Source organism: Tauraco erythrolophus, chromosome 1 (assembly GCF_009769465.1).
Source record: "Tauraco erythrolophus isolate bTauEry1 chromosome 1, bTauEry1.pri, whole genome shotgun sequence".
In the NCBI taxonomy this organism is placed as follows: domain Eukaryota; kingdom Metazoa; phylum Chordata; class Aves; order Musophagiformes; family Musophagidae; genus Tauraco; species Tauraco erythrolophus.
In genome coordinates this window covers 77,669,042-77,687,703 of record NC_141465.1, presented here as the reverse complement: position 1 = coordinate 77,687,703, position 18,662 = coordinate 77,669,042, and the positions used below count along the sequence as shown (strand labels likewise).

At 37.4% G+C, this 18,662-nt stretch overlaps 1 protein-coding gene across 1 annotated transcript in view; it reads right to left on the bottom strand.

Moving 5' to 3' along the window:
* The window catches only part of UGGT2 (UDP-glucose glycoprotein glucosyltransferase 2), a 95,233-nt gene that overhangs the window by 5,549 nt on the left and 71,022 nt on the right, over nt 1-18,662 (bottom strand). The window contains exons 29-37 of the mRNA XM_086611302.1: nt 18,034; nt 17,300-17,384; nt 12,472-12,556; nt 10,685-10,770; nt 7,459-7,557; nt 6,091-6,175; nt 5,476-5,658; nt 1,172-1,332; nt 755-869 (exon numbers count right to left, since the gene is read on the bottom strand). Coding sequence (XP_086467428.1) covers nt 755-869; nt 1,172-1,332; nt 5,476-5,658; nt 6,091-6,175; nt 7,459-7,557; nt 10,685-10,770; nt 12,472-12,556; nt 17,300-17,384; nt 18,034 — 900 coding nt within the window. The remainder of the gene's footprint in view (nt 1-754; nt 870-1,171; nt 1,333-5,475; nt 5,659-6,090; nt 6,176-7,458; nt 7,558-10,684; nt 10,771-12,471; nt 12,557-17,299; nt 17,385-18,033; nt 18,035-18,662) is intronic.

Sequence of the window (18,662 nt, the reverse complement as noted above, 5' to 3'; positions counted from 1 at the left end):
GCGGTAAAAACCTTTTGTGCTTTAGTAATTCCACAAGGAAAATTATAAAAGCAGGGACAATCTTCTCACTTATGAAGCCTTCTGAAGTTCACTCAAAGACAGACATAAATAAGAAGTATTATTTACTCAGGCAGAAATCAAATGGGCTGTTTTGTCAATCTTCTACTGAGTTAAGGAACCTCTACTACAGAAGAAAATAATATATTTAAGTATGTTCTTTACATCTGGGATCTACTTACATGCTTGTGACTTGCACCCTGACTTACCCCACCTAGCTTTAAAAATTGCTGGAGTTATGTAGATGAAGACTACAGTCACCTCAGGGTGACCATGTACAGCAACCACTAGAGTTGCATTAGCATTTAGTTTACAAAAAATAAATTTAAATTAATGGAAAAAAAGAAGAAAGAGGAAAAAACCCTTGCTAAATAAGAATATAATTCCCATTATCAGAACATATATTATCCCTAGAAAAATACAAACGCACATAGAACAACTACAAATAAAGGAGAGCAGTCCTCTATGCTGTTTTTTTCCTCATTTTTTAATATTAAAAAATTATTTAAAGTAATTATTCTTTAACGTTCGGTTTTCTGAACTGTGCTCATATGCACACCTGAAAACGTGCTAGAACAGCAGTAAAGGGCAAACAATCTCAGAATTAAGTAACACATACATTGATGCACAAAATAATTCCATGCATATTGAGAAAGATACAGAAAATTAAACCCAAATTGCTTAAAGCCATATATACCTGATCTAGATTTGACAGACTGTTTGGATCTTGACTAAGAGCCTGGTACTGGCCCCGAAGCCTATCTCCTGCTGCAATCTTCCTGAACTTCTTAAGATCCACAACATATAAGGCACTACAAAGATAAAAAAAAAAGAATTAAGATTTGTGGAGTTCCACCTTCTTTTTGATAACATTAAAAAGAGTAACAAGAAACCAAAAACCTGTTCCCATCCTCAAAGAATATTTTTTTAATTAAGCAGCTGAAGCTGCGATAAAAAAATGAAATCAACGTGTCATCAGAATTCATGCCTTATTCACCTCTTACCGAGAATGACTGTAGGGCAATTGCTTTTGAATGCCTCAGTGATAAATACCAAGACCCAGATTTTAATCAAATTCACAAACCGCACAAAAATATGTAAGGAGTTATCCTACCTAATGTGGTATTTCCTTTTCCCAAGATGTGATGCCCAGTATCCTGATTTCCAGAAACGGTATCCATCCATTTCTTTACGGCTGTCACAGAAAGGTGTGTATCCATAGGGAGCTCCATTTAGATCTAGATCTCTGAGTTCTTTTAGGTCACTTCTCACAATCTAAATAATAATTTATTTATTTTTGTAATTAATGGTTTCATGATGTGTACATGAGGGAAGTTATTGCAGCAAGCTTCTCAAGGTTTAATTTTATTTTTAAAAAATTTGGAGACATTACAACAGTGAAGCGTAGATCAAGTATTCCACTGGAATGATATTAACCAAATTATTGTTCAAGAAAAAAAAAAAAGTGTTTATTCCATGGCCATCTGTGTAACGCATTTAATAAGTAAATTAAATAAAAGAAGCAAACTATTTTAAATTCATAGACCAGTGTTTCTGGCCAACAGTAAATTCCTTTGTGCAGGAGTAAAACTTGCAAAATCTACTGAGCATGTCCCTTGATAACTTGAACACTCCAAAATTATTGTATCATTTGAAAAATCTTTGTATCTAGTAGTAAAGTACTTTTAAAAATAGGTCATAAGGACATTTTACAAATGTCCTTTATTTACTACTCAAACATTCTTCTATCAAACTCCACAAATTCATTTTATCAGTGGTAAAAAAAGTTTTAGGTGTTTCAGAGAACAGAGAAATCCTTACAGTAGTTAGGACAGAAACCCAGTATTACTACTGTATCCAGATGAAATTGCAGAAAGTTGCGGTCTGCATTGCTACATCTAAATTTAATTTATTCTCAGGCTTTGGAAAAGGACCAAAATACGTAATATTCCAAGGTTTTAAATAACCATGTGACAAACTTTTCAATTTCTCATCTGTTTGAGACAGCCTGTTACCCATCAGTATATTACACAATATTCATTTCTGGGTGAAAGACTGCATACAAATTTAAGAAAAACAGAGACAGGATTAATCTTGAAAAATTCAGCCATCTAGAAGTTGTTCAAGTGGTCTAAACTAATCACCTCAGACTCCCTCCATAGTGAAGAAGTCCTCTCACGATCAGCCCAGAGACTGAACTGTTGCGGACTACTGATGCCTCAATCTTCGGGGATCACAACCCAGAAGGTCGTTGTGATCTTCCTCGTATATCAGAAGGCTCTAACACCCTCCAAAGGTCCTTGTCACAACCAAAGGTTTCTAACAGAGAGCTTCAAGACGCTGCTCTCCAGGGGCTCCTATCACTCCAGTCTCCAGGAGGGAACTGCCCCACTCCCTCCTGGGAGTGCCCCACCTTTAAACCTCCATGAGTCACGTGGTTTCCGGCTGACCAACGTGACTCACAGCACCTGTCCTAACAAGGCACAGGTGCTTTCTATTGTAGTAGCCAGGAACTCCCCCGACAATTCCCCCTTTCTTTTTTTGAAAAAAAGAAACAAACACCTGGTAGCCTTTAGGGCTTTCCGATGTTCCAGTTCCATTTTTCATCGCCATTTGTCAGATGCCTTGGAACAAAACCGCGGGGGAGTCGTTCTTATGTTTTCCTGTCATACCATGTCGGTGGTGGATATATCCACTGTTCTGATGAGGTTGGATACATCCACCCTGGTTGTTCTGGCTGCTTAATCTGCGGCTGCCGCAACAGTCCTTCAGGGGTCTTTTCCGGATTAGTTTGCGGTTGTTGCAGTGTTCCCGCAAAGGGCTTGCCTGGAGTATAAGACATCTGTGCATACTTTCTCTTTCTGCTGCTCCTCGGCCGGCCATTGGATTTGCAGTTTTTTGCGAGATGACCTATTCTCCCGCACTTATAACACTTCAGTTTATTATCTGAGGCCATCAAGGTGGTTGCTAGCGCGGTCATTTCATGTTCTACAGACCCGACCTTAGCACATGCAATGACCATCTCCTCTAGGGAGGGGTCCCCTGGGAGTACTTCAATAGCTCTTCGGCAGTCAGCGTTGGCGTTATCCCTTGCGAGTTGTTTTGTCAACAGGGCCCGTAGATTGCCGTCATAAACTTGTTTTTCTATAGCCCCTTGCAATCTTTCTACAAATTGTAAGAAAGGCTCCTTGATTCCTTGTTTAATTGTAGAATACCTCGCTTGGGGTTTCGCCATTTCTATGGTCCGCATGAGGGCCTGCATTCCTATTTGTTTGATTTGCCCAAGAATTTGGGGATGCCATTGGGCCTGTACCGCCGGATTACTAAATACCTGACCCGTTCCCATCAGGACATCTGCACCTACGGCATAACATGGGTCACCTTGGGGTAACTGTATATTTTGTAGTGCCTGACGGTCAGCCAACTGCCTCCATGTGCTCATAAAAATGGAGCGTTGTACCGGCTGGAACATAATCTGAGCTAGATGTTGAAAGTCATACGGCACCAATATTTCCAAGTTTAGTAATCGTAATAATTGTGTTACTGCTGGGGAGTTTGGCCCATACTGTGCTACCGCTTTTTGTATGTCTCGTACGACTTTCCATGACCAGCCCAGGTATTGATTGGGCTGGTTAGAACCCGGGAGGGTCAATTCCACAGGGAATACATTTGGCCTTTCCCCTATTTCCATCATGGATGATTTTTCGTTATTGACTGGCAGCCCCAAGACTTGAGCCAAGTCCCAATCCCCAGCCTCTATTGCTTTCATTTTTATTTCGTTCCAAAAACGGACCGGGTCACGGCGTTGAACTATTGCTGTAGGGGTTCCCAAGGGGTTTGGATTTAATAAACAGATAGATTCTAGTGATTTTTCCCTTGGTGGAGAAACCGGTGGTAATTCCTTAGCACTTGTCTTGGAGGTTTCTCCTGAAATTTCTTTTGCTACAGGGGGGGGTCATAGCCTGATGCAGTATCTCCACTACAGCTGCCAACTGCTGAGATACTCCTTGGAGCATTGTTACGGCCTGGCGCACTAGTGCTGGCTGCGCCAAATGTACCTGGGCCGGATAACCAGATACCGCGGGATATGAAGTTGCCAAGGGTGGGGCCAATTGCTCGAATGGCGGAGCCGTAGGCATAACGCATCCTGAGGAGGAAGGGGGGGTTGCTGGGGCAAAGGGTGGGGGACGCTCCACTATTTCCTGCAGGGTGGGGTAGAGTCCCTGCATAGTCCCCGCAACTTTATTGACCTCTATGAACAGCGAGGATACGTCTAACTCGCTGTCCACGCTGTCTGGGGTTAGTCTTCCTTCAGATGGTTCGTTGCTCCCTTCATACCCTTCACTTGCAGATACATAATCTGCTAATTCCTCTTCCTCCTCTTCTGCTGACCCCTTTTGGATTATATTATCTAGGGCCTCCCATGTACGCAGCAGGTCGGTCCGGCCCTTTTGATTAACCACAGCTTCATAGAGTAACTTGTCCCCCAACCTTTTCCAAAGTTCTAGGTTAAAGGTAGAGGTGAGGTTGACTAGATCTTCATGTCCCGCTGCCCAGTTGAGTAGGTAATATAAATCCTCATTACTTATACTGAGCCCCGCAGCCATTCCTGCAGATTTGAGAAAGGTGAAGGTCTGGCTTTCCTTTACAAGATTCTGACCCATGTTCACTCTCAGCGGCTCACCTTGTTCCAGGTGTCTTGGTCAGTCCGCAGCTCCTGCCGCTCTCAAGCTTCGGTCTGCAGTCCCAGTGGTTCCTGTTCCGACGAATCACGTCGGGGTCACCAATTGTTGCGGACTACTGATGCCTCAATCTTCGGGGATCACAACCCAGAAGGTCGTTGTGATCTTCCTCATATATCAGAAGGCTCTAACACCCTCCAAAGGTCCTTGTCACAACCAAAGGTTTCTAACAGAGAGCTTCAAGACGCTGCTCTCCAGGGGCTCCTATCACTCCAGTCTCCAGGAGGGAACTACCCCACTCCCTCCTGGGAGTGCCCCACCTTTAAACCTCCATGAGTCACGTGGTTTCCGGTTGACCAACGTGACTCACAGCACCTGTCCTAACAAGGCACAGGTGCTTTCTATTGTAGTAGCCAGGAACTCCCCCGACACTGAACCACTCAAATATGCCTTAGGTGAAACGCACCTTTAAGATCACACGTACCTCTCCAGGTGCCTTTTTCTCTCCACAGGCAATTTAGGACAACTCAGTGTGGTAAGACTCCTAATTTCTCCATGACTAAAGACAAGTGAAATTATTGCATTTCATGTTCTGTAACACCACTAGTTCTGCTTGTACAACTGCAGGAGTCTTACAAGACCAACATCTGAATAAAACTGCCACAGAGAATGAAACTGGATCATTTTAAGCTAAAATGAATTCCTCATACATTTATACAGCATTATTTTTTCTTACCTGGTCAGCATCGACAAATATTATTTTATCCACAGCCAAAGGGAAAAGAACATCCAAAAAAAGAATTTTGTAGCCCCAGATAATTCTTTGTTTTTCTGTCTGTTGATAAAGCCAGCGGGGCCACTTATACTGTACTAACTCATACTCGAAACCATACTTTTTAGCCATGTGAGGAATAATATCCTAGAGAAAGAACCAAAAACCTGTTAGTTGCACATGTATGCACACGCATGGGCTCAAAAGGAAAAAGAGGGAGTGTTGCAACACAGTTGCAGCTGTGTTGGCCTTACTGACTATATAATTTATTATTTTAGAATGGTTTTTTAGTTCTAGCAGCATACTCAGCTACATAAATATAAAAAGCATTTCTTTCAAGCTCTTGGAAACTATCAGAAGAAAATAAATTATTATAATATATCACTGGACTTTGGGTTCCAGGAAAGAACCACCCGACACATGAGACTTTTAAAACTATTGGTATTTAATGCATTCAGAGATCATTTCCAACTGTGAAAATTTGATTTGAATTAGAACTACTCAATTGTAATTTAAAAAAAAACAAAAACTACTTTAAATTTTTAAGAAAAAATTATAAAAGGAAGACATTTCTCCTACCTTAAATGTTGGGGAGAGATAGTTTTTCAGAAACCAAAATTTAACTGGTGTTTTCGTATGACGTAGGACAGAAAGCATCATAATTCTGTGGAAATATAAGTCTATAATAAACAAATACCCACAGGTCATTAAATTTCAACTGCACCTAGAAGGTGCCAAAATCTTCTAAGTATAATTTTCTTTAACCCAGTATAAGCATAAATTTCTCTCTATTTCTAATTAAAAGCTTTAAAGAACATGTGTTCAAGACCACTTTGAGATGGACTTATTTGATCCAGATTGGTTAAGCAGTATTAGAAGGAATAAGTTCAAAAGTGGATCCGTTGACAAGTTTTACTCTAAGACAGACGCCTGACAAAATCAGAATAATGATTAATACCTTATATTAACTTGGGTACCAAGATAACTTATTTTAGAAATATATTGGTTGAATTTAATAGGTTGCTGAAAAGAAAAACTGTGGGAAAGAGAAAGCATAGTTCAAGTCAAGATCATCTTCAGAAAATCCTTGATAACTGTAAGAATCACTATTTTGGGTTCAATTTTTTTTCACTGTTGTGGTATTTGTTTGGTGTAACCAGACAGATAAGCAACACCATACAACCTTACAAGAATTCAAAGCCTGCCTTAAAAATCAAGAAATAATAAACTTTCAAATAAGGTAAAGAAGAATGTAGGTTATTTTAAAATTATTTTTTTCTCCTTCAAAATAAATTAATCTTTCCCTTTATGAAGGTTGTTGTAGGTTGAAGGAAAGAAATGCAGATGTTCAAACTGCATCAGACTACTAAGAAATAAAAATCAATACATACAAAATACTACTTTCCAAATCAATATGCATGATAGAATTGTGGAATTCTGTAGACACCTGTAGACAAGTAATCAAATCAGAAAAGTAACAGAGATGGTTTTGAACAGTTGGGCAATACTCTAAGAATTCCTTAAAAGCAATCACTGCTTATTGAATGAACAGTGGGATAAGTAAGGCCATATGTGCATATAGTAGTATCCATAGTTTGGACTAAACATAAATAGATACAACTCTAATGTATTCACTTCTGTTAGTCTTTATAAAAAGAGGCCAAACTTCATCTTTTATGCTCACACTTAGCACACGGAGTTATGAAAGACACGGAGAACATTTTTTTTTCTTCAAAGAACAATGGTATTTTTGAACATCTATATGTTGAATCACTTTGTTCTGAAACAAAGATGAATTTAGTCCTTGCTGTATACAACTTCTCTATGTTTTGACAAATTATTCTTTACACCTTGTTAAAAAAGCCAGTTTCTTTAAGCTGCTTAGTTTTAGAATGAACATTTACAGTATCGCTATTAAATTTTTGTTTTGCTTTTACCTTTCCTTACCTTAAAAATCGTTCATATAAATGGCCTGAAGCAACTGAAAAAATGTTAAGAATATCACTTTTCTTTTCCTTCTCTTCTGTTGGAATTTCTTCTGAAAATCTAAGAAAAAAACCACCTCAAATTATTAGTCAACATTCAAACATTCAGCAGAAAGAAAATACTACTACATTACCATTAAGCTTTTAAAGAATCAAAAGTAAGAAAACACACAAAATAAATACTCATCCTACTGTAACTGAATACACTTACATTCCACTCTCACTGCACGTGCTGATGATACCAAACTCTTTTGGGAGCAACGCCTCATACCCAGTCACTCAGGACAAACAATGGCACAACTGTAGTCTTCAATATTTTCAAACAGAACCCAAATTTGGCACGAACTCAAAGTTTTATCAAGGTAAAAAATCAGAAATGCACACGGTCAGAATATCTTGAGAACTGGTGATTTTTAAAATCATCAACAGTTATTCTTCAAGCTTCATCCACATATATTCTACATCAGAAGAACCAATGCATGTTCTTGAGGTGAGGGATGTCTGCATAGCCCCATAGGTGGCTGAGCTGAGCATATACTCTAAAATATAGACCGAACATAATATAAAGATGGCCACACCAGGCCAAACCAAATATGCAGCCCAGTACCTTACCAACAGCAAAGGACAAGGCTGAGGAGTAGTAGCCTTTCCCAGAATACTCTCATAACATTCAGTGGTCTGTGCTGATGGGATTTCCCGAGTGTTTTTCAAAATACTTGCTGAATTCTTCCTGAAATTCACCCAGTTACTGTCCCTATAAGCTACCCTATATCTTTGAGGTACGTAGTCCAGAGGTTTTAGCCAAATCGGTTACAGTATGGCTTGATATGGTTGGAGATTCACCTCAATATTTTTTTTTTTGAGATGAGCCACTCCTCACACGCTTAGATTGTGTGAGTAACTCCTATTAATTTTTCTTCTGGTTAGATGCCTTTCAAAAGTATACTTTAAGTATAAAAATAAGTATCTCTTGTAATCTTTAAGAACAAATGAGACAAGTCTCAAATCTCCAACATATTTAAAAGAATTCACATCACTCCACTAATACAAAGGTGAAACCTCAGAAGGCTGAAATGTGTGTAAGTGGTGTGAATCATCTTTTGAGAAAACCACATTATTTTCACTCAGCAATGGTAACAGGAGACAGCACAGTCGTACCTTATCAGGACTATAGGAAATGCAGAAGAAAAGGACACCAGTAGAGGAGTGGCACTGACTGCATGGTGTGGCATCTCCAAAGAATTCAACCCTCCAACTATCACTGAGTTCTCACAGGCTAAATAGACTGCAGTTCACAGTCCCAAGCAGTCTGTCTTCTTTCTTTCTGACTTTTTGTCCCATTTCTTATAGTTAATGATAGCAGGACTGAAAGAATGTCAAGCTCTTTACAATGCAACCATCACCACATGTGACTATGAAGATAGATTTGAAAAAAGAAAATCAGACTTCGATGCGAATATCTTGAAAATATTGATTATGCAAAGCTTTACAGAAGGCAGAGACCTTCCAAATTGAACAAGCTGCTCTGAAGCGGGTGGGTTAACCTGTAAGGTCGCTTGGGAAAAGTAGTCAATTGGAGAAGGGCAGTTCAGTTATGAAAGGACTTGGGGGATGTGGTATGCACACATGTCCCATGTCAGAGCACACATGGATTCCTGTAACAAACAGTGTGCTGGCAGGACATACTTTTCATTCTACGATATCAAAGAGGAAGGATATTTGACAAATTCCTAGATAGCAAGAAGATGACAGACAAACGGCAGGCCTCACTTCATGCCCCTGAGCCACAACCTTGAATCAATGAGAAGAGCAAACAAAGTTTATTGAGTCAGGGGCTTCAACAGCCAAACTCTGAGCCTGATGCACACTGATGAACCAACATACTGTGAAAAAAGGCTAGACCTGGAAGATTGCGAGATCTCTGGCCTTGTAACCTTCTTAGCTAAGATTTTGACCACTGCACATACATCCTTTGATGCAGCCAGTTATAAGCAGAAAGCTTGAAGACGGTAAAAAATTCCTTCAACTGACGTAATTCTGCAAAAGAGGCCACCTTTGGGCAGAAAAGTGGGTCTGCTTCCCTGACCTGTGGCTTCAGAAAGAAATTTTTGGGACTTGCATAGTAGTCTGGAAGGGTTTCTGAATTTAGTCAATATTGTAATAAAATAATCTGTGGATAAATGGTGATGAACATAAAATCAGCAACAGAGACTCAATAAAAAGTCCAGGTACTTGAGATACAAGAGGCCTTATCAGGAGACAAGGATAAAGCTGAAACAGAAGCCAGTCCTGGATCTACCAAGAAATGTGTGTGCTGAGGATTAATTGGGGTCAACTGTTTACTAGATAAAGTAGAACTGCTACATCTTTTCTTTATCTTCTTTGACAGTCTTTGTGACTGACAACCATTGCCAAGGCTACTGAAAATGGAAGAAAACCTTTTTTGTGTCTTGCGGCAGTGATTTGGGACCAGAAAGTCTATTAAAAAAACCCTTAAAATTTTTGTAAGCAAAGATGAACATCCTTTTTTGCCCTTATTTAACTCTGAAAAATAACATAACAATTTCACAGGAATTTGTTTCTTATTAATAAAAACTAAATTCAAATTTTAAAAAAATCGGCCTGAACCACACACCATTCACAGACAACATAATTATAAGCAACATTATGGGCAACTGAAAACAAAATTCTACAATGGTATGCAGCAAATTAGAAATACTACAATGTTATTGGCCCTAAATATAAAGCTTGAGACGTTTACTACAATTATTTATAGAAATCAGACTTTAAAATAAAAGGTATTTTATTGATAAATATAAAAACACTTCTTGAGCTTTCATAAGTTACGTCTAGCAGCAGACAAGCAGCATCATTGCCTGCTTTTGGATGTTCAGTTTGATACATCTGAGTACCACGTTACTGGTTGAGATTTTCACATTGAGACTAATTCCCTGCCACAACAAAACAAAAATAATGCCAATGGAGAAAATGAACAGGAAGTAGAAATGCAAAGGAGGGGTTAAAAAGGAAATAAATAATGAGATGTACAAGACATTACAGTTTGTCTTTTTCCCGCTTTTATATTTTAAATCCCTTGGAGAGCCTTTTTACATATTTGTGCAAGAAGCACTTACTTGCTATGAATAATAATAAACATGTTCTGTCAGTATAAGCAAATTATACATTACCTTGTAACTGATTCCCGATTTCCTTTTTTTCCTGTTGTTCCATCAGTAAGGAGATCTTCATTCATTTTATCAGACTTTTTCTGTACCTTAAAATAAATGTATTTGTGTCATTTGGAAAATTAGTTGATAATTACTGCTTCAATTTGTTGTCTAATTATGGTGTACTTACTGGCCAGAGCTAGACCAACATCTTACCAATTTCTATTTCAGTAAAATACTTACTGAACTGCACTAAACTGAACAGTAAAAACATAATTTCATACTTCAAACTAACTACAGAACTTACTGTAATAAGAAGAAAAGTAATCAATTATGAAAAATGAAATGGTGATTAATAAATCAAACAGCATGTTCAAGCCCTCTGTACTTCCTTATGCAAACAGTAAGTAAAAGTGCGGGGAATCGTATCTCATTTTCTTCCCTCATGAGTTCGTGATCCAGCTATTAGCTGGCAGAGGGGTAGCAGGGTGTAACACCATGAATGGAACTTACCTGAAGGGAAACTGTGATTCTCATAAGCCCTTCACAAGGAGAAAGCAACAAATCTGTCGCTGAAGCACAAGCCCTCCCATCCAGCTTAAGCAACTCCTGCTGTCTTACCCAGATGCTTAATAAGGCTCCAAATTAATCTTGTTTGCTGACCCTAATTTCTTTGATTGAAAGAAACCTAATTGCTTTTGAAACCCAAATAGCTTCCAAAACACTAAATGTTTGAACATATTCAATTCTAACCATATCAATTTCACGTTTATACCGTCAAGTTAATGCTTACAGATTTCTGCTCACACTAACTAAATCATGCATCTTTTTAGCTAATGCTTCTGTAACCACATCCTAGGTATCACTGAAGTGATCCTACAGTTCAACTGGATGATAGAGCTTACATATTCTAGTTATAAGCTTAATACAGACCACCTTTCACATAGAATAATTTTCCTATTTTGACCCAAATGGCACCCTTTCTCTGTGGTTTAAAGGCAGGCTCATCACGCTCCAGAGCACTACACGTTTTCTCCAGGTTCTGGAAACTTTCATTTACAAGACTGGGGAAGACACTCATATATGTGGTTTTAAAAATTCCTTTTGTACTTATGTTTACATCATTCTCTCTCCTTCTCAATGTCTAAAATTAGGATACAATATACCAAGGACATCTACACAAAACATTATTTACAAAATAGCGGAAAACATATAATACCATGAGGTTCTTTCTTCTTAATGTAACTCGTGTTTCATTATCTCTTTTTGATTCAACTTTAAGAATTAAAGTAACATCATTTCATTTACACAAATTTGCTAGCTCAGGGTAGACTTCAACGTTTTAACTTCCACCCTGGTATCTGGACTTCACGTAAAATCCCTCCCCAGGCACAGGAGAGAACTGGATGTCTCAAGAGGTGGTCATTCCCTTGGTTTAAATACAAATGCGAGCTGGGATGAGCAGTCCGTTGGACTGTCTCATTCTACTGAGCAGAGAGGGAGTTTAAGGCACCTAGACTACACTCTTAGACACCTTAAGCTAGATGAGATAAATCCTATCTATGTTATGCACACAGATGTATTACTTTAACAGCTATTTAACAATCTTCCATGCAATTAGTTTAACCTGATTGAATCCAATTAACTACATTAATTTGCACACTCTTCTCTATTTAATTATACAAAATCTAAATTATGTATTTCAGCATACATCTTCCAATTAAATATAGCCTAAGACATGTAAGCATTAGTCCTATTTCATATAAGGAAATACCGCAGACAAAAAAAAAAGGTATCTCTTTACATACTTGGACTTTGATAATTTTGCTTCTGAAGTTGTTTAATACCACGATAACATCTGTCAGGTCAGCTACAGAATCTGTTCCTTCATGGCTGTGAGGAGAAAAGAACCCATGCAAATGTACTGGCTTATTAAAACATGCATTATTACTTGTGTTTATAATTAGAGTATAAGGTTTAGGATTGCTGATATTTATAGAAACAGTATTTATTCACTTGCACCTAATTAGATCTTAACATTCTGAGTTTTATTCAACACTAGACATTATCTACAGTGGTAGCCCTCAATTTTTAATTTTTATTTTCACAGGAAATTTTATCAAACAATAAAGAAATGCAGCAATTTAGAGCTGAATATGTTATTATTTACTATACAGGTATGTATTACATTCAAATATTAAACTACATTTTATTTTCAAAATATGGAAAGCATCTTAGAAATTGCTGTGTGACAGCATTAAAAGTACTTTAAAAATGAACCTCTTAAAAAGTCTAAAAAAAGCTTCATGACAGTGCTGACATAGTAAAGATTGGCTTTGGTAACTGTACCCCTAAAGACACGGCTGTGTGAGGCACCACACGAACGTCTGCCCTGCTGAACACTAGTTCAAAGCCATTCAGGCATCTCAAAACTGTACAGCAGCCCACTGAGCAACAAGCAGGAAAAATGCTGCTGTCGCTCTGTGATACTGTGTAATATAATATAAACATAATTCTCAAATTTTATAGCTTTTTATACCTCGATAGCCCATATATTTTTTCTTCAATCCTTTCTGTCTTTTAAAAGCATTATGTAGTTTCCTCTTGCTAAGGCTATGGATACAAAAAGTTGGGTTAAGAAAGTAATCTGCTACCCTTGAGGTTTGATTTTTTTTTCCCTACAAAACAAATATTTAAATCTTATTTCAATCTGTTTCATACCACTTATCTAAAAATGACTGCATTTTACATAGTTATCTGAATTTTCTATTTAATGCATTTCTGTAAAATGTGCCTGTGATTACTGAGTTTCATAAGAGATGGCTGATTCTCACACAAAACGTTCAGGACTATCTTGACTTTTCTAGTCTGATTTAGGTCTATTTTTACATATTTTAAAATATTGCATGTACGAACACTCGACCAAGAATTGTCTATCAGAGGGATGTACAGTACTCAACATAAAAGGGCACAGATCTCCATTTTAAATAAAGTGTGTCATTAAAAAGCTCTAAAATAGTAAAACTAGAGCCAAACACAAACTGCTGATAGCAGAAATGGCAGCAGCTGGCACAGTGTTCCCATTTTTGCCCTTAGCTTTTACACCATCCAAATTTTCTCTGTTACTCACTCGGTTACCTGAAAATCTCTGTGTTATGAATTCTGTAGCTAGCTCTGTAGCTCTTATGATGAAGATGATTTTCCAAAGTCTTTACAATATTCTCAAAGTGTTTGGTTTAGCTGTAAATTTAGTAACAAGGCTTTGCCTCCCTACATTTCTTCCACAGATCCCTCACTATTGGCTCCATATTTACTGAGCGCCAATTGCTCTGCACATCACTCAATGTGATAAATTTCTGTCCCAGAATGAACAATGCACTAAAATAGTGATAGTCACCATTAGTTACCTTGGACACCTAACGTTCGTCTCAAGATCCAATTTATCTGTTTCTCCATTCACATCTTTGTATACTTCCTACCATTACACTATGGTAACTTCTTTTCCTGACAGAGTCCTTCATTTCAATTCCTAGTCATCCAGCTATGTGCTCAATGGCTACTTACAGACTAGGATATTCACTTGCTTTCAGGTAGGTATGTCTAGGAAAGAAAATTAAGTCCATCACACTGTTCTCTAATTTTAACTCAGTGTGCTGAATCTTATACAGGACCTCTCATCCTTTCTCTGTCTCTATGTATATGATATTCAGCATGTTGAAATTTTATTCATGTAACAGATGCACATTTCAAACTAATGATTATGTGAATAAGGTTTTTAAAGTGACCTGGTGCTTTCAAAGCGGTGCGGAAGAACTGGGATCATGATTTATGAACTCCCTTAACAAAACCAGCACGGATTTTGTGTTCTGTCCAAAAGTAACTGAACACTATTAGTGTAACTTAGTTTGTAAACTCACTGAAAGTAGGCACAGCTTCCTTTTTACATCCAAGCAAAATGTCTTGCATACTGACAGCATTATTAAATATTTAACGATAACTATTGTTATAGAATGGTTGAACAAAACTGAACATGTCCAGCAGACTATTTACATCACAGCTTTAAAATGTTCCAAAACACTTGCATACTTTAAATATAAATACAAATAAATATAAATAGAATATAAATTATAATTTTCCATACGGAGAACAAAAGCATTCAAGTTCAACAAATGGAGACCCCTTAATATCTCAAAACAAAGAAACAAACAAAAAACTCCTTGCTCAAATTATAAAAGATACAACTTTCAGTTAAGCAGTCTGCATACCATCAAAATATATCTACCTGCCTTTTTAAAAAATGAAATATTCAGCAGGAGCTTATATATAGCTCTTTAGATATAAACTATTTTCTGCAGAGTCTTATCTTGCAATGCCTACCTGTTTTTCTACCATCATAGAATCAAAGTTTCAATGATAATCAGTGCTGTTACTGACTAAACCAATTTTAATCTCCCAAATATTCATAGTAATTTATTAACAAATTGATTTACAAGTGTGACTGCTTTAAAATAATGGTCCTTGCTAGAAGCAGTTTTTGGGGAAAAAAAAAGAAGCTTATTTTCAAAAGCTATATACTTATATAGAGTAGAAATAAATTACCTGCATGTGCATTAGATGCCACTATGAGAGAAGCAAATACGCTCTGAGGTGTAAAACATGCTGTAAATTCAAAATCCTATATTTCTTCTAAAACTCGTATTATAATGTACTGTGCCTTAAAGGAAACAAGTCATCTTACAGTTCAACAGGAGTGGATATGACTAATACATACGGATGGAGAATATCCTGCAATGCCTTTTGGCAAAATTACATTCTACCAAATAGTTGCGTGAGTTCTGATAGCAATTTCACACAATTAATACTGATATCAGTATAAGTAATGTCAAAGATCCTGGTATAACCTCCCAAACATACTTTAGCTGTTGTACTCTAAGCCTATGGCATTTAGTAATTAAATGAAATAAACGTTATTGTTTAGATTCCTCACCAAGTGTTAATTTTATGTAACTTAGCTGAGGTCAATTAAGCTCATTTGTATTAATTCTTAGGGAAAAATCAGTAATCTTGAAAAATGGCAGATTATTTAAGTTTCCTTTGATCCAGCCTAGAACATAGAGTGGTTTTGTTTAATTTTGTTTCACTTTTTAATTCAACTAGAGCTCATTAGTTTTTTTTTTTAACCATGTATTTCATAAATCATTTACTATATCTTAAGTATTGAATGTTACATTAGGCAAATGACATAGCGACAGTTGGCGGAGATCAAGTGAACTTCTTAGAATAATGACTATGTTTTTCTCTTTTTCAACAGATTGTGAGTGGTTTCTGGTAAAAAAATAAATTGAAAATTGCAAACAAATAGAATGAACCTAATATCCCGTTAACATCATTTCTTCCTGTAACACTGAAAGTGATGCACCAGCTAAATATTCAAAACAGCAAAGATGTTTTCCCATTTTTTGTCATTTTTTATTAGTAGCTGATGACTAAACATCATATGGACATATGTGTTCCTGAACTCCAAGTAATAATAAATATTTTATAAGAAATAGACCTGTTTCAGCCCACAGAATTATGGGGGGGTGGGTGAGAAGGAAGAACTGAAGTTGAAATACAATAAAACAATAGTGTTCCTCTAGAAGGGATCGGATCCAAAGCTTCAAGAGGAAGCCCTCATATGATCACGCCCTCAGATCTATGCTGTTACATAAAACATGAGAAAAAGATGATTCTTCCAAGGAATAGTTGGAACGATGGCTAGCATATGTTCCTTATACGAAAATTGACCATGGAAATTACAGATCTATAAGCCACATAGGTGGCAACTAAATGCCAGTCACTGGAGTACAATGTGACTTCTTTCCATGCACAGGGATTTCTCCCAAGAGAGGGAAATGTGGTGCAGTCAATATGCAGCCAGCGTGCAGAACTGAAAGGTGCTTCTATATCCTAAGGTGAAGATGTAACCACAGTGATTCTTAGATGACTTAGATGACTAAGAAACACTCAGAATTAACTGAAGAAAAAAGCCTAGAGCTGAAATGAATATAATGCTCCTGTTAAAAAAAGATGTCACCTATCAGTAACACTGCATTCAGAGGCACTCTCAGGGCTGAAAAAAAATTATGAGAGGGAAATTCATGTCACTTTCTCCAGCTGATCAAGACGCTGCTGGAGGACTAGGAATGCTCCAGCAGACATATTCTTGGAATTACATGTTAAGTATGTTGGGAATGCCAAAATATTAATCATCAAAACCATGAGTTTCTACTGAATTTGGTGTGAGCAGTTGCATGACAATGCTAACCATGTGTGGAACTGACAGGGCAAGTGTCTGGTAGATGTGTACTGTATAGTACGAGACTTTGCTAGCATCAAGTCTAGCTAAGCAGCTTAGGCTTATTATGCATTAACATATCCAAATGACTTCAAGAACACACAAAACAACCAAACAACAACTTATGCTATCAGGAAAAAAGGTATCTCTTAGAAACTGTAAATCATAATTTGCTTCTTGTTCTGCTTTTTTAATGTTATTTTTGCTTATTTCCTTCAGTACTGTCAGACCTTTTCCAAATATGTTGCCCTTTCATATTCATTTAAAAGTACGTTTTCAGAAGATGGATCAATACGTACGAAAAAATCTGATAAATCTCTTCGGATCTTCCTTTACGCAATCTCAACGTCCAAGCACCTGGATTTGCTTTCAGCTGAAATATCCCTATGAGAAAAAGAAAGACAGGCACTTGTTCTGTCAGCATTTCAGAATCAACCATGTACATATACAAAAATCAATTATCCAATATTTGGTACTGCAGTCAAGGTCAGTAATCCTTACCTACTCTCACACTAGCCCTGAAAGTAATATGGCAGTGATCATAATAGAATTATAGAACGGTTTGGGTTGGAAGGGACCTCAAAGATCATCTAGTTCCAACCCCGCTGCCATGGGCAGGGACACCTTCCACTACACCAGGTTGCTCAAAGCCCCACCCAACCTGGCCTTGAACACCTCCAGGGATGGGGCATCCACAGCTTCTCTGGGCAACCTGTTCCAGTGCTTCACCACCCTCAGAGTGAAGAGTTTCTTCCTTCTATCTAATTGAAATCTACCTTCTTTCAGTTTAAAGCCATTACCCCTTGTCCTATCACTATATGTGCTTGTCAAAAGTCCCTCTCCAGCTTTCTTGCAGTTCTCCTTTAGGTACTGGAGGGCTGCTAGAAGGTCTCCAACTATCACTTTTCCCGTATGCCCATATTAACGCCTTTCAGTGCTCCATGTGTTTCTAGCTGAATTTGAGTTCTATACAAAAGTTTCCACCTAAAACAGCAAGTAAGTGAGCAGTAAAGAAATGAATTATTAAACTGACCCTAAACTGAAAAGTCTGTTTGAAAATTCAAATTTTTGTCTAGAACAACTTTCCAAGTCACAACAGCTCCTTCCCAGTTTAGGAACACTGCATACAGCTATCACTATGTGAAAGCCAGACGAAACAAGCTTTGGAATGTGAAGAATCATTAAAAGTTTCACTGTGTTGAACATCTACTGTTGAGACTGTATTCAGTACTTGTGCAAAAAACAAAGATTCACAGTTTATTAAGCATTCTATTCCTTGTGATACAGTATTTAAAGAGAACAGAGAATAGCAGATATGTCAAAATCCTTCCCTATCAAATTACCTTGGCCAATAGAAAATAAATCTTTCACTACAGAAATCACAAGATCTTCTGCCTTATAGATTGCTAAAATGAAAAATAATTACTTGGAATGACCAGAGGAATTCTCAGGTGTGGATTTGTCCCACAAAGGCTTTACACACTGAAGCATCTCAAACAGAAGCCTTCTTTTCCCTGGATCATCATGTAACAATAATGGTTAGTTTAATCAGAATGTGATTCATACCTTACATTTGACAGTGGAATCTCCATCTGAATATAATTACCTCCTATCATCTACTTAAAGCAATTAGGCTCCCAGTTTAGGCACTTCAGATTAGAG